The sequence below is a fragment of the Hydra viridissima genome, unplaced genomic scaffold (genome assembly GCF_058129835.1).
Source record: "Hydra viridissima isolate aposymbiotic clone 2 unplaced genomic scaffold, HvirCarnegie_v1 scaffold_15, whole genome shotgun sequence".
Classification (NCBI taxonomy): domain Eukaryota; kingdom Metazoa; phylum Cnidaria; class Hydrozoa; order Anthoathecata; family Hydridae; genus Hydra; species Hydra viridissima.
In genome coordinates this window covers 8,427,846-8,450,526 of record NW_028324314.1, presented here as the reverse complement: position 1 = coordinate 8,450,526, position 22,681 = coordinate 8,427,846, and the positions used below count along the sequence as shown (strand labels likewise).

Here is a 22,681-nt window from a genome sequence, read left to right as displayed (position 1 = left end):
TTTTTACGAACCAAAGAATAAAGTAGAGATGCCCCGGAAAAAAATTCGAAATATTCAAGTGTGTAGGACTTTCAAAATTTTTTAAGGTAACGGAATTAATACAAATGTATAAGACTTGGAATATCTCTTTAATTAAATTTATAAATAATACATCTTTCTTTAACTAATTTTATGTATCACCTGTCCTAAAAGTTTTTTAATTTTTTAATCTTTTTTTTTTAACACAAAAAATAATTTAAAAATATATATTAGGATAAAATAAAACATAAATAAATTTATACAGAGCTGTTAACAAAATTGTTTTAAATAACTTTTTCAAAAAACTATTTTTTTTCGATATATAAATAGTTATATTAACAAAAATGCAAATACAATAATAAATAAATGCTCCATATTAGTTAACTTAAATTTAAACAAAAAACGAAATTTACGTGCGCGTCAAAATGGAAAGTAATTGAAATTGCGATTAAACATTAAATTTTTGAATATTAAAAAAGAAACTAATTTACTTCTTACGAAGAAACGAAAAGATTTAGAAAGATTTTTTTTAATTTTTACAAAAAAAACAACTGAGATGACCAATAGGAAGAAAATTGAAAGGCGAATTTAAAGACTAAAAACTAAATAAATAATTTAGGCACTTTGTCGTTTTTTTACGGCAGCCGATTCAATTGATTCGAAAAACCTCAGACAAAAACAGATTTTAAGTCAGCAACAATAACATCAATATCTTTTTGCGAAGTATCTCTCCCAAAACTCAATCGAATGGCGCGTTTTGCAACTTCGTGAGATATACCGTGTGCCAGTAAAGAAGCTGATACGTTTTCACCATCTTCCGCATGACAAGCGGCACCAACGCTAGCTTGCAAGTGTTTACATCGATTTAAAATCTCCCGTCCGCTTAATGGTGAGCCAATTAGTGATATATTTAGAGTATTAGACAATGTTGCACAAGACATTTCGTTGTAAGTGATGCGTAACGGGAAAGCTTCGTTCAATTGAACCTTTAGATAATCTTTTAACTAAAACAATTTTTTTTGTATTTGTATCACACACACACACACACACACACACACACACACACACACACACACACACACACACACACACACACACACACACACACACACACACACACACACACACACACACACACACACACACACACACACACACACACACACACACACACACACACACACACACACACACACACACACACACACACACACACACACACACACACACACACACACACAAACACACACACACACAAACACACACACACAAACACACACACAGAGGTTGCAAAAAAGAAAGCAATTAAGCTTATTTTTATTTCATGACATACAATAAAAATATAAACATTTTCCTACATTTTAACATTAATTTTTATACATTTTTAAATTCAGATCATCTCTACCTTTTTGAAATGATCCTCATAAATGTGCAAATTTTCGCAAACCAACCGAGCAGCTTCTCCAAGTCCTGCAATCATGCACACATTCTCAGTTCCGGGTCTCTTTCCTTTCTCTTGTCCACCACCATATAACATTGGATATAAGGGGCATGAAGAGCGAACCCACAATGCACCTGGATAAAACAACATTTACATAAAAATAGTTTACTTTCAAATTAAAGAAGTTCAGGTTTTCTTCTGAAACAAAAGAGATATTTTAAATACATATTTTAACCTATTTTGGGTCCATAAAACTTGTGTCCAACTACAGTTAGATAGTCCACGCCTAAATCCTGCACGTCCACCTTGACCTTTCCAATAGCCTGTGCTGCATCCGTGTGCACAGATATTATTGGATCACTAGCTCCTAATCTTCTTTGCTCATTGATCTTCTTGATGCCTGAGCAGATTTTTTGAATGGGCTAAACAGTATAAAAGTATCTTTTATAAAAAGACAACCATGCTAAAGAATTAAAAATAGGAATAAGCTAGTGTAAGGGTCTACCTGTATTGCTCCAGTCTCATTGTGAGCCATCATAATTGAAACAAGAACAGTATTAGCTTTAACACTCCTAAAAATCTGATCTGGATCCACATGACCAAGGTTTTTACAAACATTAACAAATGTTACTTCAATACATCCTTCTTTTTCCAATTGTATAAGTGGCTTTAATATTGAATCATGTTCTATAACACTACTAATTATGTGAGGTTTTGTAACAGTATTTCCAATAAAATTATCTTTAAAACTTTTCAGCATGCTGAGAATGATATGGTTATTGGCCTCTGTACCTCCAGACATGAAGACAATTTCACTAGAGTGTAAAGCATTAAGCATTGCTCTTAAGTGTTCTCTAGCTTTGTCAATAATTAGCTTTGCTTGAACACCAACAGAGTGAGAGCTACTCGGGTTACCCCAAGCTGTCATTAATGACTGATGGATTTCTTTGGCAACTGTTGGAGCCAAAGGAGTAGTTGCGTTGTAGTCCATGTATACTTTTTTTTGCATTTCAACCTCATTTTGCTCAGGCATTGAATGTTCATTTAAAATATTACTTACCATTATTGTTGTTTTTCCACTAAAAAATACTTTTGAAAAAATTATATAAAACTAAAAAAAATAGAGAAAACAACCACAGATATCCACTACAAATGACATACTTTCAAACAATATAATATAAATATATACATAATAAATACATATAGTTATTTTAACTTGCAACATTTATGTAATGCAATGAATTAAACTGCCTCCTGCCTCTTTTAATATCATTGGCACAGTTAAAAACTTATGGAAACAAAGTTTAAATAGATTCTCAGCATATACAGTTGTCAATACATACAATTGTCAATATATACAATTCAATGTATTTCATTATTTTTTACTTAAAACATTTTCATGAAACAATATTTTTTATTACGTAATATAACCTTTTTTACTTTTTATTTAAAGATCCCATACATCATAAGATCAAACTAATAAAAAATGAAAAATATTGTAAGAGTTAAAATGTACACCATTGGAAACAATAACACATGCGAAAAAGAGCATTTGTATATCTAAAACATATCATAAAGTAAATCTTTGTGAAACAATTTTGCGGTTAATTTCATCAAGTATAAGAGAAAAGAGTTCTTTCTTTTCCTCTGGAATATAGTTTTGCTCTTTCTCAAGTTTGCGCTCTACTCTATCATTTTCTTTAAAATTGAGTCTTTCTTTTTTTAATCGCTCCTTCATTGCTAATGACATTAGGGAAGGTGGAGACAGAAGACATCTTGCTTTTTTTGAATTAGCTAAATTTATACTTTTGCAGCTCTGTTTGTTGCCCTGATGTAAAAAATTAAAGTTTTAAGTAATCACTTTGACCAACATGATCATTGTGATTATGATTATCATTCTCATCATCACCATCAAATATTTTCAAAATATGTGAAGAGGGAATAGATAAAATAAATACTGATAAATATTGTGTTCTGAGAGGATTATATAACAGTAATTTGAAATAAAATTTTACTCTAAAATTTAAATAAAGCTACAAAGATAATACAAAAAACAGTGCAAAAAAATCATATACTTTTACATATTCCCAATTAATATATATATATATATATATATATATATATATATATATATATATATATATATATATATATATATATATATATAATATTTCAAAATGAAATTATTTACCATTTCACTTGAAATTTTTTCCATGTAATCATGTCGTAATTGGCGTGGTTTAGAATCTCGTGAACCTTTTGGACGGCCTCGCTTCTTAACCTTAATAAAGAGTATAAGTTTCAGAGAAGCAACTACCTATGATTAAAGTCATTGTTATTAAAATAAGACTCTTTATCAAATGATTTAAAAATGCTGAGAAAAAAAAATGCCTGTTGAAAATATAACTTAAAGTATGATATTTACATACTTAGTAAAAAATTCAAAAATGCTTAAAATATTTTTAAGAAAATTAGCAAAGTAAAATTACAGCTTTTTTTGTAAACGAGTTGTTCTCTTGCATTTGATTAGGTCCTATCATTCTTTCAGTGTTCTTAGTCACTTTGGTTAGTGTCAAAGTTAACTTTGGTTTTTGCTCGTCAGAATTTTCCTTTACAGGATGCTCATTGAAATTCTCAGTTTCTAACTTTAATCTAAGTTTTTCAGCTTTTTTTCTTTGGTAATAGCTTATCTTATTAGTTATTTCTCCCTCTTTACGAGGTCGCCCAACTGGACGCTTAGGTATATTGAGTTTTAAATGCTTGCGTGGTCTTCCAACTGGTCGCTTTTCTAGATGATTAAATTCATTGTTATTGGTTAAACTGGCATCTAGTTGACTTTCTATTTGAGAAGTAAAAATTTTATCTTTGCTTGTAACTAAACCTTTTTCATCAAGATTAGATTGAGGAGAAATTTCATCATTGTTTGATGCTAAAGAAAAATCGTTTTTTATGGTAACATAAGAGTGATTTTTTGATGCAGTAGAACAGACATTTTTTTCAAAAGGTACACATTTTTCAGGTTGAGATAAACAAATTTCTTCAACAATTTTATGCTGTAGTGCAGTCTCTAAAATCTGATTGTTGGTTGATGCAACTTCTTTTATAATCTCTTCTTTACTTGGCTGATTTTCAAAATCAGCTTTAGCTTTAACAGAGTCAATTGTTTTATAAGTAAGTAGCTTTTCATTATAACTATTTACACTTCTTATTTGTGCAGTTGTTAAATTGCAATCATAAAGTTCAAATGACATATCATACTTTGTACTTCTAACTCGTTTTCGCTTTGGGTACAACTTTTCACTTGGATTTTTAACTTCCACGCATATCTCATTTTGCAAGTCTGTGAGTGATATGTTAGGTTTATCTTCTTTTACAACTTTAATACCACCCTCCTCAGTTTCTTCATTGTCTGAGTAAATACTCAATTTTGATTGATATTCATCATTTGAAATCTTTGACCGCAAACGTTCTGGTGTCAACACAACAGGTGCTATAAAAAAAATAATAAGTTTTTAAATCAAAGAATCTGAAGTAATCATTATTATAAAACTGCCAAAAGAAACCATACTTTCTTTAAGAATAGTTTTCCATTTGGATATAAATTCATTTCCACAGACACATCTCTTTTTAGCAACAGCATTCTAGCAGAAATATATGTTTTTCATTCAATACTATTATGTTCAAAAGCCACAACAATAAAAAAAAATCAAAGTTTAACATGCATACTTTAAGTAATTAAATAAACTTTTTACTAAAATTCCAGGGTTAACTTGCCAGCATTGTTAAGAGTTTAACCTTAGTAATAATTAGAATTTAATTTACGCCTGTTGCTTTTTTTTAACTTAGCAGAATTTACAAATTTTAAAATGATATAGTTCTACAGCTGTAAATCTTATAACCAGAAATGCTCAGCATACAAATATTATTTATTTCTTACCATCTTTCCACAGGCTAGACACTTTTTAGAGGATTTTAGCTTATAGTCATCACTTGAAACTGCATTCTAAACAAAATTTGTATGCACATAAATGTTATATAAATAATTCAGATACTTTTATAATTACTACAAATGTATTATTACAATATACTGTGATTGTACTACCAATATGACAAATTAACTCAATTACATTACACATATTCACAGTATATATACACAAGCGTGAAGTATCTTTTAAAAAAACTTAATAATAAAAAACAAATTTTTTGTTTCAAATTTTATTTAACAATATAGTTTTTATAAGTTTTAAACATATTTTTAAAAAGAAAAAAAGTTTTTAAATCTTTTTATCCATGCATTGTACTCTGTTACAAAGACAGAATTAAAATTTGTTTCAAAGAACAGGTATATGACAGGTATCAAAAACAAGTATATAACCAATAACATCTGATTAACTTATACAGGATGTGTTTTATTTAGCTCCAAATTTTACCACCAAAAATACAACCAAAAGAATTTTTTCTGTGGAAGTTTTTCAAAAAGAAATCATCAGACAAGTATGTTGGACTGCCCGCAAGAAGTGCTCAATGAGATTAGCCAGCCATCTCCATGAGGTACCACCTAGTTAACACTCTCCTAGAGAAACACTCAGCTGAGAAATTTAGAGGCCATCAAGAAATAGAAAGAAGAAGTACAAGAGGGCTCTTTAAGGAGCTAAAACTTTTAAATGTATTTTATAAAACATATAAATTTATCAAATGGTTGTTTAATTTAAGGAACTGCACAATAAAATTTTTATCAATTTCAATTTATTTATTCTCAGTTTTATTTTTCCTGATATTTTTTTTATGATCCAGCAAAATACCAAACAGTGTTTAGAGAGATACAGGGAAAGCTAGTCAATGATTAAAATCTGTCACCATATAAAATTATAATAAAACCATTAAGATTTGCTAAAACTAAATTTCCTTTGTGTAGAAATTTTTTAATGTTTAAACAAAAATTATTGAACCTTTTATTAAAAACTTCATAACATTTTTATTGGAAAATTAAATAATTTTTCAAAAAATTAACATTAATAAAAAAATAATTTTCTAATACTCTATGAGATAAGTTATATATTCTAACACATACAGCAAATATCTAAGTTCCAACTAGTAATTCACACTTATGAATAGCAATTTTATTTTAAAGATTCATGATCCTATCTTTTAAAAAATAGCATTTTTTATTACATTAAATTATGATTTCATTTTCCTATCATAAAGTCTCAAGTATAATATTATCTGATAATATTATACATTAATATTAATAATATTATATATATTTATGTATTACACAATATGTAAGATAATATTGTATATTAATATTATCTGATATTTCTGAATATTAAATTTAAACAATATTGAGAAACAAGCTAAGTGGCAATCTTTAACATGCATTACTATTTTACACTGGTATGAAGTAATGCTTTTATTTAAAGACTAACTAATGCTATTTTTTGACATTTTCAATTTGCTAAAGCTTCAAGGTAGGTTTACTTTTAGTTTTTCAAGCAGATTCTTGTGTTGGTATTCTATTTAAGGATTTTTTTTTTGTCTAAAAAAACATGAAAGAAATCAGGTAAAAGAAAATGTCAAGTTTCTCTGTGTTTTTACACATATCACATAAAGTGATGCCATTTAAACTTTGTGAAATACTAATCACATATTTTACCATATCATAGTTTATGATAATTATTTAATAATGACAGTCATCATTCATGAATAATATCATTAACATAAAGAGCCTTACTGCACAAAATGATGCCATATTCAACTTGAACATACGACTAATTGCATCTAAATGTGAACTGATAATAAATAATCTTTAGATGAAATTTTACAACATAAGCAATTAGTATATATATATATATATATATATATATATATATATATATATATATATATATATATATATATATATATATATATATATATATATATATATATATATATATATATATATATATATATATATATATATATATATATATATATATATATATATATATATATATATACCAAGCTTTTAAAAATGGTTTGCAAACAATCAATAGACCTACTTGCATTTTTTTGCACATTTACAGGGGTTTTACATTATAAGATTCTGTAGGTTTTTTAAACTAAAAAACAACTTTTTTCCCAAAACATATAGAATTAATATTAACTGTACTTGTCTGTTCTTATTTCTCAGGAATTGTCTTTTGTGCAATTTTTATGCCTCAAAAAATTTAAAACTATTGTAATTTAATTATATCTAGCACAAATGCTCAAAAAAAAAACTAATTTTATATCAGAATTTATCTTACAACTATATCAAAAGATTTTTTAAGGATTTTATTTACTATAACTTTCCCAAGACTGAACCCATCAACTGTCTGGTATATAATTTATGTAGGCTTCACAGAAATGCTTGAAAAGTATGTGCAATCACCTATTTTATCTCATTTTAAAACTTGGTTGATTTGATTATTTGAATGAATTGTATTATAATTGTATGTATAAAATTGCATTTAATTTTTTTTTCATTTTGTTAGATTTTTTGCCTACTAAAAATAGGATCAGTTAAAAAAAAAAAAAATCAAATTTATTTACAGCATGAGAAACATGATCACTTTTTAAAATGTCACTAATATAAATATAAATTTTTACATTTTACATTTTAGTGTAGATTTTTATTGTATTTATGGATCTACTAACTTTGTATTAGTAATTTCTCTTTCTTCTCACCAGCTGATGCAAACAATTGATACTTAAAGAAAAAAACAAATATATATATATATATATATATATATATATATATATATATATATATATATATATATATATATATATATATATATATATATATATATATATATATATATATATATATATAGTATGTTATTTAAAGCTTTACCTAAAGATTTGCCAGCTCACGGCAAATAGCTCAAAGTTAAGACATATTTCTATGTTTCTCTTTCATGCTAGATCTGAAGGCAAAGTCCATATTGAATAATCTAAGATATTCTGCTGTGTTTAATATATTTTATACTAACAAGTTTGTAATATAACTTATAGTAACCTTTTAATACAATTCTTTCACTTTTGAATGAGTTAGTGTATTTGCATGTGTGTAAAATCTAATAGGTTACTTAAACCAAAACTTTAACTCGTTGCTAATACTATTTAATTATGTGCTCATAACAACTAACGAAGCCAATTATCAGAATTTTAGAAGCCTTATAATTCATTCAATCATGTTATATTAACGTACGTATATATTTATGGTATACGTACTTCGGGTTTTGTTGATTTAAAATGATATTCATGTTACGTAACCGTCTTTTTAACAATGTGTCATGGAAAAAACCGCAACTTTAAACGGAACACGAGTTCTATTTCAATCAGCTAAAGGTACTTCCTTGCCTGAGGGAAGAGGAGGGGGGGGGGATTGAAAATTGATGCCATTTGGCATGGGCCTTATGATAGATTGGGACCTCTAAATCTTTAAAGCATAAAAACATTAAACACTATACTGTAAATCCTAACTAATGTATTCAGTAAAATGATTCAGTGCTATTTTGATGTTATTATTATGTATTATTATATATATTATATATTATTATGATGTTTTTGTAATAATAATACTTATTATTATTTAAAAAATAAGTTATTTATTATTCACTTAATTCTTTATATGTTATTTATGGTGAAAATAAGTATTCGTTGTTTTAACAACCGGAGAAACTCCGAACGTATTTGTGATTTATGGTCATGACTAATGCTAATAAATCTGATATTAATTATGTTTAATTATTATTAAATATTAACTTTAAATATAATCTAATAGAAAATAAATATTTTAATATAATTTTAAAGTTTTATTTATCAATTAGAAGCCTCTTCTTTCTTTTTATGTATTTCTTGTTTTTGTTGTAATTAAACTCGCAGTAAATTGCCTATCGCTACAGTCCCTGAAGGAAGTCTTAGTGATAAGATCTGACAGCCCAAATGTAAATAGTGATATTTCTTTGCCAGAAGTTGAATTCACTTTAGTTGCCTGCAAGCTTTTTTAAAGTTTTTTAAAAATTTGCTGCAATAAATGTAATTTCTATAGTTAAACTTGATGTTCAGTTATTGGAAACATTGGTTTTAATTTTTTTAACGATATAGGTGGACGGTTATAATAGCATGATATACAAAATATTTAAGCGATCTAGGCCTCACTCAGCTTCTGTGAGGGCCTGCTTGCTTGAACTAAGTTATATAGGTATGCTTAATGAAATACCGATACTTTACACACCACAAAGCTTTGAAAATATTTGAAGACAGCAAAGAATTTTTACTAATAAAAAATGAATCACTGTTTTAGTTTCTAATATAACCCATGAAAAATTTAAGCTTTTTAGACGCACTACTAAGCAATAATAATAGCATCAATTCAATTCCTTCTGGACCACGTCAGTTTTTTTACCAACTTTACGCACACGCAATCCTAGCACACGAAAACCCATCATCACCAACCTGTCCATTTTGGTCTCCAAACCATATCTTAAAGCATAAGCGGACGTTCTGCTCTTAAATCCGTTCTTAAGTCATAAGCGGATGTTCCGCTCTTATCCAAATCTTCTTAATAATAAAGGTACTCACAACGGATTTCATAATCATCAGCGCAATATTTAATCCGAAACTAAGTCGTGTCAGGCAATACCTTTTGTTTTGAAATACCACAGTTTGGAACGGCCAGAGGGATTTCTCAGTTTTTAATTGGAAATAAGTCTTGCACAAATCAATAATCACTGGTTTGTTACCCATTCTTCTCCATTCTCTAAGTTTTTTATCACACATCTACATCTCTTGTATATGCCTCAATAAAGTCACAGGCATCTCTCCAGTTCAGAACATGTCGGATTTGTTTCGCTGAATAACAGACATTAAGGGAGTTTGCCCTTGGATGGTCCCATCTCAATTTTGTCATACTCTTTTAATTACTTTCGGTTGATCCTGCAGTTCGTTTTCATAGCCTGCTTTAGCGCATCTTGGTATTCTGTACCATGCAACTTTGTTAAACAACCGGTTGGGGCCTTCTCCATCTCTCCTTTTCCATTTGACTTACCATTCAACACCATCAAAGACTGCTTTATGATCTTTCTTTTGAATTTCAATTTTATTGACTTTATCCTTGTTCAATACAGCTGTCCCACAAAAGCTCAACCCAAACTTTGTTTTTCTCAACGAACATATGGAAAGTCCTCCTATTAACTTAATAGAACTAATTCCGAACATCATACCAACTCCAAATTGTTGGAAATCCACACAGACAGCTTCATCACATACTTTAATGCCATCAACTTCAAGAGCTACGATCGCTAATCCAATTCACTGATTAACCTTTCCAACCAACGTTACTACCGCCAGAGAGTTTAAGCATTTACGTTAGTTCTCGGACAGAAAATTTTAATTTAAGATTGTCTTTGAACATCCCGTGTCTACTATAGCTGTTGCTAACATACCATCAACTTTTAAATGAATAATAGATAATGCGAAGTAGCAAAGATTCCTCGCTCCTGCACTCGTTTCCCTGCAACTTCAAACATTTTGATGCAACATGTCTTTCAGTACCACATTTAAAACATCGAAAGATCTTCGGATAGAAGTTCTTTGCAGGTGAAAAGTTCCTTGCAGTTAATACACACTACAGATATTTTTGCAGCATGGTGTCGAGATTCCAACAGTATCACTATCAGTCATATCTATACGGTTTAGCGCAGCTCTTACTTTGGGTAACATAATATTAGTCGGATCCATTACGGCTCTAAATCTTGATGATTAAACTTACGAAAAACGCCAAAACCACAGACTATTTAGAAATATAGGCCGATCGTCTTAAGTCAGCCAAAAACACGTTAGCATTCTCTCCAACACTTACTCTTCCTTTTGTGATTAGCTCGTATGCAAAGTAGGCATCTACAGAAAAAGTTTCTAATAACGCACGCTCGACTTCTATTGCATCTCTTTTATCTTTCGCGGTCAAAGCATCGTATACTGAGGCAGTTTTTCTGAGAAGAATCGGAAAATGTAGTTCAAGACTTAGATTCTGAATTTCAGCATTCACTTTTGTTCGTTGTATCCAAACCGTAGCATCCGAAGTACCATAATAAGACATATAAATTATGAAATATATATCATATTCAGGTTTCGCTATTTTTGATTATAGTAAGAAAACAATGTATGAATTTCATTACGGTTATATGAAGAAAAAATATGAAGAAAAAATAAGAAGAAAAAGAAGAACTATTGTATACACAGATAGTTTATTTACAAAATAGAGGCTGAAACTTTTACAAAGATATTTCTCCAGGTGTTGAAGCGAGTTTGAAGCAAAATTATCCAACTGGCATTAAAACTGGATGTAATAAAATGGTTATTGGAATGTTTAAACCTGAAGAGAAAAGGTAAAATTATTAAAGAAATTATTTGTCAAATATCAATCCAAATGTATAATGGAAATGTGGATAAAAAGTGTAAATTTGTAACAAAAAAAAAAAAAAAAGCATTACATTTGATTACTATGAAAGCTGTTTGTTTAATAAGATAAATAGTCTTACCGACGAATGTTATTCTTAGTCGTATGCATAAAATAAATACTGAAGAGGTATATAAATTGGCTTTGAGCTTTGATGGTGATAAAAAAATTATTTTGTATGACGGTATAAATACACTAGGATATGGACATCACAGCTCTTAAAGTACAGTTCAATCAAGCACGCTCGACAAGTAGAAGATATAAAAATATATATATACACTTTCCAAAAGTAGTCATAAAAAAACATGAAAAGAGAAAGATGTAAAGTATATGGTAGTATAAAAAATAGATATGTTGGCGCTTCGCCAAATCTTTAATTCTTCTTTAGTTAAAGCTACTGTAAATGAATCAAAGTCTAAAGGCGGATCTACATTAAACTCTCTTGTTAATATGCTACCGTTTAAAATACATTTACCCGGCCATAGCTTCACTAAATGAAAAATTGAATGAGGATCTTACACCAAAAGAATGGAGTGAACCCAAAGATAGAGTTGATAATTCTGCATATCATTATGATGTATGCTATCTACTGAATAAAGACACATCTGCTGGCAATAATGCATGTGATAAATGCTGGGGAAAAATGGATAGTATTGATAATCCTTCGGTTAGAGAAAAATCATATAAGTCTAGTTTTGGAAAGATTATTGGAACAAAGATGAAAGAAAGAATAGGTATGAATATATCTTCAAAAAAAGAAAAAAATAATAATGTTAGAGCTTCGCTCCGTCGATCCTTCGGATTTAAACTCCATGTCTCAATTGACTGATGAATTACATAAACAAGTATTAAAAAATTGTGCAAAGAGAAAAGTTATTGCTCATAGTATAAAAGCAATATGGGCTGCAGATCTTGTAGACATGCAAGCATGCTTCAAATTTAACAAAAGCATAAAATATTGTCTTGTTGATGTAAAATTTTTCCAGGACCAAAAACCTCAACTAATATAAGCGCCTACTAGTTTTCTTCGAGCTAATTTGCCTGTTGAGTGAAGAAATAAAATGGAAGAAAATAATCATTTCTGAAAGCAATTAATAAACTTCGGCGATCCAGATTTTGAAATTCTTTTTTTTTTTTTTTTCTTTGAGTAGCTAATTTAGCATTTGCTTCTTTAAAATTTTAACTTAATCTAAGAATAACTCCAAGATTTCTAAGAATATGTGGGCCCCTGATCCTCCCTCAAAAAATCAACTTTAGCGTCGTATATCTCTAAAGTTGAAAAAATTACTTTGTAAATTTAATTTATAAATGTTTCAGTTTTCATAAACAGCGCTATTTGTTTCTGTATTGAGATAAAATAATTTACAGGTGATGTCAAAATATTATAGAAAGACATTATCTTTCATATTTATTTGAAATAAAAAGTTCATTCCTTCTTTAAACAAAACCATTTGAAATAAAATTTCTATTATTGTTAACAAAGAAATAGTAGAAAATGATCCTTATTCGCCTGTTTACATGTTTATGAGATGTAAGCTTCATGTGATTACTTGGGGTTTTTCTTCAATTGAAAAGTTTTGAGATCCAGTCTAAATGTCTAAATATTTGATGTTAAAAAATATATACAGTGTCGACAAAATAAATAGCACAGATTGATGTACAATATGTAATGATATATTTTTCAGAGATCTGAGTTTTTGAGTTCTAAACTTTTTCGGCCAAATAAAATATTATTTTTAGAAGATAACATTACTAAGTAAGAAAAAAGAGTAACTTAGTTAAAAAAAAAAAAAATACAATCATATAAATGATTTAGAAGTACAGAATAAGGGGGCAATTTAAATAGCACACCCTGTACGAAATTATCACTTCGTCCTTTTGCTACCAAAATCATGGAGGTTCTTTGTATAAATAGGTAAGAAAACTTTATTGGAGGTTAGTTAATATTTATCGGGGTATCCTTTTGAGTCAATAATTGCTTGACAACGACAGGCCCTTGACGAAATCAATTTTTGGCATCGTTTAGGCGTAATAGCGTCCCAAGCACCCTTTATTTCAATCCAAAGTCGGTCTAAATTTGTTGCAGTTGATCGGTTTATGTTTCTGTCAACTTCCTCCCACAGATTTTCTATCGGATTTAGGTCTGGTGACTGTGTGGGCCACTCCAAAACATCAATCTTGTTAGCGTTAAACCACATTTTAATATTTTTGTCAGTGTGCTTAGGGTTGTTGTCTGGTTGGAATTTCCAAACAAAAGGGAGATTTTCCACGGCATATGGCAGCATGACGCTTTCTAGTATTTCTTTGTACATATGTTGATCAATTGTCTCTTGAATTCTATGTAACTGGCCCACACCACACCATGAAAAGCTACCCCAAACTATCCCATTGCCACCATCATGTTTTACGGTCTTAAGAGAATACCGAGGGCTGTGTTCTTGGTTTTGGGGACGACGAACATATTGTTTTCCGTCGGATCCAATGCAATTAAACTTAAACCTGTCATTCCAAAGCACATTTTGCCAAAAACGTAAATCCTTGTGAATGTGCTGTTTTGCAAACTTCAAACGGCTGACGAGATTCCGTTTTTAGACAAATGGTTTTTTTCGGGCAACCCTTCCAAATAGCTCATTTTCGCGTTAGCGACTTTTAACAGTGCTGAAGACAGATTGAGTTTTAAATTTTGAGCAATTTGTTCTTTAGTTTTTGGTGCGCCAATAAAAGGACTCAGCTTAGCGATACGGACGATGGCTGCGTCTTCTCTGGGGGTTGTTTTTCGTTTGCAAGACTTGCGTTTTTTGTTGCTTAATGAACCAGTATCATTAAATAGATTAATAACATTAATAACTTTCTTACGAGAACAACCCAGTCTTCGAGCTATTTCAGAATTGTTTGTTCCTAGATCTCGAAATGCCTGTTCTTGTCCTCGAAACACATCTGTTCCATGTTTAAAATGACCGCCAAAAGGTAAACACGGCTATAAATGAGTAATTCCGTTCCAAAAGGTGAACATTGTTGATGCTATAAAAAATAACAGCAATTGCTATAAATACAAAAAAGTTGGTATCAAAAAGTAAAACCAACTGGTCATGAAAGTGTGCTATTTTTATTGTCGCCACTGTATATAAACACATAAAAAAATCATATATGAACAAATCATGACTTTCTTTATCGTTAATTAAGACTATTGTATGATCCATAAAAAAATTCAACTTTTTAGATGCACATCTAAGCCCTTGCACTTTAGGTTTGAAATTCTACAACAACGTCATTTAGAGAAGTGTCCAGAGGAAGAACAGAGGTGCTAACTGATATTAAATTTTCAACCTGTAGAAATGTTTTGAAGTACTACCATTATAGGCTTCTTACGAAGCATAACCAATATTGGATTTTATTACTGTGAGTTACACGATAAAATTCAAGCTGCACGAAAGAATGTGAGTGTTTAAATAAAAAATAAGTCTGTGTTCTTAACCAAGTGAAGAAATTCTGGTTGAAAACAGGGGTTCTTTTGCACATCCAAGATCAAGCAATTATAAATTATCATAAATATTAACGGAGATTATTACTTATAGAACCTTTCACGGAACAGTTTGCAGAGGCTATTTTGATTTAGAACTGTTTTGAAACTAAAGATTTGGTAGCAAAATGTAGAAATCAAATTCCTGTAATACTTCCCACAATTCATTCAAATTTTTTGGTTTACAATTTTTGCGTTCCTTTAGAAGTTATTCCAAATCCCCTTAACATGATGTTGCTATCTCCGTATTTTACAGAGATGGCAACATCACGGTAAGGGCATTTTTATATTTTCTCCGCCTTTAGTGTGTATCCAGAACTCAACAGTTGCTTTGGTGGACTTCACACAAGATCTTTGCCTACTAAGTTTTAACTATTCACCCCACATAATACTTTTCCAAAATTAAACATCTTCATTAAGAACGGGTAGTTCCGTAGGACGATGAAATTACGTTATTAAGAGAAGCTGCGATAAGTCATAATATTTTTTCCAAATAAGTAAAAATTACAGTCAGTCTTAATTTTCATATTGTTTTTTTTCTATTTTTTTTTCGTCAGTTAACATTCAAATTTGTAAACATTCTAGCATTTAAAAATAATTTTACAGAAGATTTCTCAAGTTTTGATTAAATAATAGTTTGGTGTCCACCCACGCAAATAAAAGTTAGTTAAATTTTGTCACAATTTAATTATTTGAGTGGGCGGACCACCAAACTATCCCTCAATTAAAATTTTCGTAAACATCTGTGATAAAAAAAAGTCGTTGTGTACCAATCGACTGAAAAAGACATCGTTTTTAAAATGAATAAAGATGGAAAACCTAATCAATCAAGCAAAGACAGTAAACCCAGTTTTTACTGTTGAACTTTAAGAAAACTTTCAAAGCAAGACCCTAGCCTTGAGGCTGATCATTTCTTGTTTACGTGTTAAAAATTTATCTGTTAACGACCTCTTATGACCTCTTACATATTGAAGTTACGCCAGGCTTTTCGTAATTCTGCTATTTTTACTTAAAAGTTTTATGTCTTACAAAAATGTTAAGAATTTAAATTTCTTAACTGCAACTCTTCGTAACTCGAGATTTTTTTTATAATACAGGTGTCTGAAGAAAACTCAATGATATTTCAATTTATATGCTGCTTGATAAAACTCAGGCGCCATGGTTTTGCATGGTGTTTCATGTGTCAGTTAAAATACCACGGGATTTCAAAAAACCAAAGGATCCTGTAAAGAAACAGTAAAAACAACAGATTGTATTTCAATTTACATTTCGCCACCATGGAAACCCATGAATCATGATTTATCCATGAAAAAACTATGACCCATGCTGTTCCAAATACCAATTGAAATTCTATGGGTTTTTTCATAGTTTTCCCATGGAAATTTTCTTCAATCCTTTCACTAAAAGTAAGTTCTACTTCGATGTTGTTAACATAATAAATATTACCTAACAACCTAACGTTCTTCGATATTATTAACATAATACATGCTATCTTACATACCTAACGTTCTTCGATTTTGTTAACATAATAAAGTTTTTACAAGACTCAAGCATGTTACTTATTCGAGCGAAAAAAAGTGCGAGACAGCCGAAACACCAGGGGGTCGCTACTAAAAAACTCATTCCGATCGGAATTAAAAAATCGTAATATCGATTTTTGTAATTCCGATCTAGCAGATTCCTACATTCATATGTTTTCGGGGTTTTAAGACGTTCTTTATCAATTTACAAGGCCAGCTAATGAATGTTTCATTAAACAAATTGTTTCACCATTAAATAGTTATAAGTAATTTTTTAACTGCATTTTATGTGACAAACCACAAAGGCAATAATAACATATCATAGAATTTCCAAAAAAAAATTATTTTTTCTAAGGAATAACAAAGACAGGCACAAAGCAGAAATTTTATTCAGTAATTTTAAAGAAATGAAATTACTTATGTCATGTTACATAATTTTCATCACAGTAAATCAAAGTTATCCTTTATTGTTATTGTTGCCTCTCTGTGTTGACCCTATACATAATATCATTTCCACACCTAGGATATTATATCTAACATGCTTTTAACATTTTCTATCCAAGGGGACAGAAAAAGATGCCTAAGCAGTTGGAGTGTATTTGTGTTTGTCATAAAAAATTCTTTTGGTAGACTGGATAAGACAATGCAAAGAAGCTTTTTAATGAGAAGATTTGGTGTCAAGTTCGCAGATGGCTCAAAAACAGCAAAGTTTATTAATCTTGAAAAAACCTGGGCTTTTTATTCTAAAGCAGTTACAAACTCCCCATTCCAAACATCTACTACCTAAGACATGCAACACTATCTTCTTTTGCAAAAGTGTTCTAAACATACTTTAAAAGTTAGATAACCAAATTTTATTCACATTAGATATTAGCTTGGTTTGTCAGAAGCAGGATCCATTTTGACTGAACAAAATGTATAGGTCCTAAAATGCTAGTCATCATAATCCCTTAAAAGGAAGACTTTTCCACTTCTACTCTATAAATAACAATACATAACTTTAAAGAGCATCAAAAAGCATCATAAAAATCGTTCAAGCAAACTAAATTTGAACAACTCAATTCTAACTATTTAAATTTTTTTAGTAGAGATTAAAGTAGTAATCAAGCTTGCTCTAACCAACCTGACAATTGTTTGTTGTCTCCCCAAAGGATTAGTTCTCTTTTTTATCATTTAGTGTAAGTTTGTAGGAGAGAGAGAAAGAGAGAGTCAGTGGTTATCATATCATTGATAATTTTACTTTATAAAAAGTATTGCTATATGCAATATTTTAGTATAGTAAAAGCGACTTATTGCCCAAGGTGTAAATGATGCCTTATGTAGATGGTGCAGGATACTGCAATATAGCAATATCATAGTATAGGATGTCATCAATGTTGTAAAATGTTACAAACTTAAAATGTATTATTTAACTATGTAGGACTTCTGTGACAATATCAAACAAGCGATTACAAAGGTGACAGGTTCTAATCAAAGTGGTATGGTTTGTCAAAAGCTAATAACACTGGATGAGATTGTTTTTGACATTTGACTCAAATTGTTTAATAGAATGTAGTACAACAATTCTAGAATCAAATTCTGAGTTTTTATACTGCAATACAAAGAAATCTAAATAAAAGTATTTGTAATTGGCAAAGCAGTTTCTTTCATCATTAGTGATACTAAACTTAATAGTCTCTTTTTTGAAAATAGCATTTAATCACTAACTTGGTGTTTGATATTTGGGGAGAAATTCAAGTGAAAATGCAGTTTGGTCTGAAAAAAGTTAGAAATTTGATCGAACTTCAAATTCATATTTTAAATATCTTACCGACTGTTGATTATCTATTGTCGAGGTAGGCTGTGAAAAATAAAGAAATGTGGAACTTATCATTTCTGATTTCTAATTTTGTTTTTAAAACACGAAGCTGTTTTAAAAAAAAAGATAGCTCAAATTATCGGATTTACGATTTCCGCTGCACAAAGATCGCGTAAATTTTTATCGGGTTTTAACGCTTATATTAGCAAAAATTACGAAAAAATGCTTATACTAGCAGTACGCACATTTCAGCGGGTTTCAGATGAAATGGTTATGAATTTCGATTGGAATGAGTTTTATAGTAGTAATAGAAGCATTATCTCTTAAGGGTTGTAAATAACAAAATATTTCATTTTTAAAAAAAATTACTTTCTACTACTTTTTTTTCCAGTAGACAACAGCTAAAAAAAAATTGCATTTAAAGAGACTTAATAAAATTAGATATACTGAAATGATTACAAAAGATAAGTAGTTAAAATGATGTTACGAAATATTCGTTCATAAGCAACTTTTTTAAAAACTATACTTGCATTACTGACAATGAACCGAACATAAATTATTTGTTATAACTTTATTTATGACAGAAGTCAAAACTTTACGTCGCATGTTCATTTACTTACTTTCAGTTGTAGCAAATGAACATGCGACGTAAATTTTCTAGTTTATGCCGCAATATTATATCATTTTTATAACTGTTATTAATGTTTCGGGCAGAATCCTAAACATTTCCATATATCTAAATTTTTTAGCTTATATCTTACTAAGTGACTATCATCATTATCATTGGTAAATAACTTTTATCTTTGGTGGCTTGCGGGAATCGTTTACGCTGTATTCACAGAGTGGATCATGCTATGTTGAGGGAACTTCATACAGCTTTCAGAGTTATGCTTCAGAGAATAGCTTGTTGAAGAAATTTACCTTTCATTTGCAACTGTAGGCTACTTGTTCGTTCCGATGTTGCTTCCAACATATTCCAGCTAAAAATTTGCGTTTGCCGGACCTTAATGTGAAACATATTGTTGCAGAAGGTTGGAAGTTTGCATAATTTGAACCACTTTCTTTTTTTTTTTAAAGCTCTCATGGCGTACAATTATGTTTAAGTAGATTATTTTTTAGTTGTAATATACTTCTTACATACAGATAAAGATAATACCTGAAATTGATAGTGGTAGATTTATTAGTGATTTTTAATACAGACCAATCGTAAAAGCTTTCGATAACGATGATATAACTAAAGAGAACACACGTGTATTTTTAAAATTTTACATTAAATATATCATAACATTTAAGTGTAATGATAAATGTAACATTAAATTTCCATTTAATGGAAAGGGGTTTTCTTCATTGGTTTTATTAGCTAGATAAACTGACCATTAAAACATTTTTACCTATGTTTTTTAATATTTTTTTAGATCTAAAGAAAAAAGTAGCTCTCTCATGAAAGCATCCGCTTGTTTTCCCTTTCTCTTACACATCAATTAGAATTATAACAAATCAAATAAAGTTGTATTATAGCTGTTGCGTAGACCCTAATATATACATGATATATGTTGCGTAGATATATACATCAATCGTTTCTCACAGAACTTTACTTAACAAAAAAAACAACTGATTCGAGAAACAACAAAATCTCTTCAAGAAAAATCTAATCATACTAGAAACTTCCAAAAGAAAAAAATGTCTTAAACTTCATTTGCAAAGTTCACAAACAACTGTTTCATACAAGGAAAATTTCGGGAGAACTCAATGACCATTTCGGAAGAACCGAATGGGTCCCAGGCTTTTGTAAATTAAACAAAAACACAATGATTTGAGGCAACCAGCAAAATGTTATCTTTAAATACATGCAAGATTTAAATCCAGCAAAAAAAGCATAAACTTAACTTTTACACTACATTAAAAAAGCAACCATTTTTTAGAATTAACATACAAAACACATTTTGCTGTCAACACATTTTGCTCGCAACATATTTTGCTTGCAACGCATTTAAACTTGCAAAGCATTTTGTTCGCAACACATTTTTCTTGCAGAATCAATTTAATTGCAGGTGAAACTAGAGATTTTGGAAAACAAATTGTCAGTGTCTTGTTAAGTGTATTAACTTTTTCAAACCATCAGGTACACTGTTGAAGAGCATGAGTCAGTAAACATTTTATAGAAGGAAACAGCAGTCTGAAAAAGTCTAAAGCGTTACCGACGAATCTAAAATACAACGTGGTAGTCCGCTGATTTCTATGGTACTGTCTGACGAACTGGAAGTGAGAAACAAGATGAACATTTTGCGCCGAACTTTTAAAAATGTAAAGAAACTGTCGAAATTTAAATCATTATATTTCAATTAGCGCTCATTTTTTGTAAAGGCTTTTTATGAGCAATTTCTTGCACAGTTTCTTGTGCAATTTTGATATGAGAGTTAAAGATTTAAAAAAAAAAAAAACATGGCTAAATTTCTTTTAACTTATTAAGATTTCTTTTGCCGCTGTCTATATTAGGAAAAGTGTGTACAAACGTTTGACTTAAAAAAAATGTAAATTTTTAACTTAACAAAACCACAATACTAAAGTTCTTGAAACTGTAAATATGTGAACAAGATTTATTCATATCACATTTCTTGAATAACAGCTGAACAGAATTGTGATCAGGGTGCTGCGTTTCTTTAATGAAAAAGCCGATTAGAAAATATTGGTCGATAAAATCTCTAAAAATGCGTCATGGTTTTTCTATTGTGTACTCAGATTTCAAGTGGTAAAACAAAATAAGACGTGTTAATTAAAAACGACGAGTTAAACGAAATTTAAAAGTATCAGCTGGCTAAACGAGCTAATCAAATAACAACAGAAAATATTTAACTATTACATCTACAATTTGATTGATTCTTAACATTAAACGAGCCAAATTACAACAGATCAACAGGAAGGAAAATGAGAACTCTTTATCTCATTTTTTTGCTTGAATATTTGCTATGCAACGTAATAAAGTTGTTTTTTAAACTTTTTTTGCTTTTTCAAATAAATTTACTATTGTTTCAACTTTCTTTTGCAATTTATGGCCATATTCTCTAACACGTCTGAAATTTGACTTTTATTACTGTGTTATTACAATGTATCTCCCTCCCTTCAGGGTTTATTAAATTTAACATGGTTGAAACTATTCAAACAAAATAATAGCAAAGCAACTCAAGAGAAAAAACAATTGGTTCCAGAAAAATATACGTTTGATTACATCACTGGTGTAGAAAATGATTCTATTTATCTCGCACCGATTAGCAGACTTTAAGAGAGTATGATCTTAGGAAATAACAAACTTTTTAAAGAAATTTGCTAACTGTCATCTGTCTTATAATGTCCGTCAAATGATGTCATTTTTTTCTGGCATTTTCAACGTTATTATAATTACTTTCTATATTATATTTTATTTATTCAACATTTATTTTAGTTCTTCGATTCTATAATAATCTCAAATTTTTAATCTATTGTGCTCTAAAACATGCAAACTTGAAAAAGAGCTTTTTAAAGAATGACGATTCACATATGCATAAAGTTTGTGATTTAGCCAAGAGTATGAGCTTATATCTGGGGTATTTTCAGAATTGACTCTGATAGTTTTAGAACTGAAATTAGAATAATCTATGAAGATAAATCAGTCAGTTAACTTTGAGTAAAGTTAAAAAAGATAGAAATTTAATTTTATCAAAGCTTTCAAAAGAAGTTTACCTGGTAAAAGGGTTTCACAACGCAATGGAATAAAGTTCCTGTGGTCATGAGCTAAATTTTCTTAGACATAAAGTATGAGATTTAAGCAAGAGCATGAGATTATAACCAGGCAGTATTGACCTAGATAAATTTTGAACTAAAATCAGAATATGTTATATACGAATATATGATATATATGAAT

The 22,681-nt window shown here is 29.6% G+C and overlaps 2 protein-coding genes across 6 annotated transcripts; both read right to left on the bottom strand.

Annotated features, from left to right (window-relative positions):
* Positions 1-575: 575 nt before the first annotated feature.
* Positions 576-2,560, bottom strand: LOC145193141 (selenocysteine lyase-like). Of its 3 annotated transcripts, none has more exons than XM_090072965.1 (4): positions 1,965-2,560; positions 1,695-1,881; positions 1,424-1,593; positions 576-1,022 (listed from the first exon to the last, which is right to left on the bottom strand). In XM_090072965.1, the coding sequence occupies exons 1-4, from the start codon at positions 2,520-2,522 to the stop codon at positions 687-689; spliced, it is 1,251 nt and encodes a 416-aa protein (XP_089929091.1). In that variant the 5' UTR covers positions 2,523-2,560; the 3' UTR covers positions 576-686. The 3 variants fall into 3 exon arrangements, with proteins under 3 accessions (XP_089929091.1, XP_089929092.1, XP_089929093.1); XM_090072966.1 differs by having other exon boundaries at positions 576-1,004; XM_090072967.1 differs by having other exon boundaries at positions 904-1,015; positions 1,965-2,559.
* Positions 2,561-2,859: 299 nt separating this feature from the next.
* LOC145193148 (uncharacterized) lies at positions 2,860-8,738 on the bottom strand. 3 transcript variants are annotated; one of them, XM_090072964.1, is made up of 8 exons: positions 8,337-8,738; positions 8,138-8,189; positions 7,191-7,237; positions 5,397-5,462; positions 5,028-5,100; positions 3,949-4,949; positions 3,651-3,740; positions 2,860-3,287 (listed from the first exon to the last, which is right to left on the bottom strand). In XM_090072964.1, exons 3-8 carry the CDS (start codon positions 7,221-7,223, stop codon positions 3,030-3,032), a joined length of 1,521 nt encoding a protein of 506 aa, XP_089929090.1. In that variant the 5' UTR covers positions 7,224-7,237; positions 8,138-8,189; positions 8,337-8,738; the 3' UTR covers positions 2,860-3,029. The 3 variants fall into 3 exon arrangements, with proteins under 3 accessions (XP_089929090.1, XP_089929089.1, XP_089929088.1); XM_090072963.1 differs by having other exon boundaries at positions 8,090-8,189; positions 8,337-8,472; XM_090072962.1 differs by having other exon boundaries at positions 7,191-7,248; positions 8,337-8,472.
* Between the last annotated feature and the right edge of the window lie 13,943 nt (positions 8,739-22,681).

What these genes read in the sequence shown, in the direction of transcription:
- LOC145193141 (XM_090072965.1), bottom strand. Translation starts at nt 2,522, where the DNA reads ATGGTAAGTAATATTTTAAATGAACATTCAATGCCTGAGCAAAATGAG. An exon ending in ATGAGACTGGAGCAATACAG is followed by an intron (nt 1,882 to 1,964) that starts GTAGACCCTTAC and finishes TATACTGTTTAG; the next exon opens with CCCATTCAAAAAATCTGCTC. An exon ending in ATGAGGATCATTTCAAAAAG is followed by an intron (nt 1,023 to 1,423) that starts GTAGAGATGATC and finishes AAATTGTTTTAG; the next exon opens with TTAAAAGATTATCTAAAGGT.
- LOC145193148 (XM_090072964.1), bottom strand. Translation starts at nt 7,223, where the DNA reads ATGTTCAAGTTGAATATGGCATCATTTTGTGCA. An exon ending in ATATGGCATCATTTTGTGCA is followed by an intron (nt 5,463 to 7,190) that starts GTAAGGCTCTTT and finishes AATTTTGTTTAG; the next exon opens with AATGCAGTTTCAAGTGATGA. An exon ending in AAAAAATTTCAAGTGAAATG is followed by an intron (nt 3,288 to 3,650) that starts GTAAATAATTTC and finishes TTTTTACATCAG; the next exon opens with GGCAACAAACAGAGCTGCAA.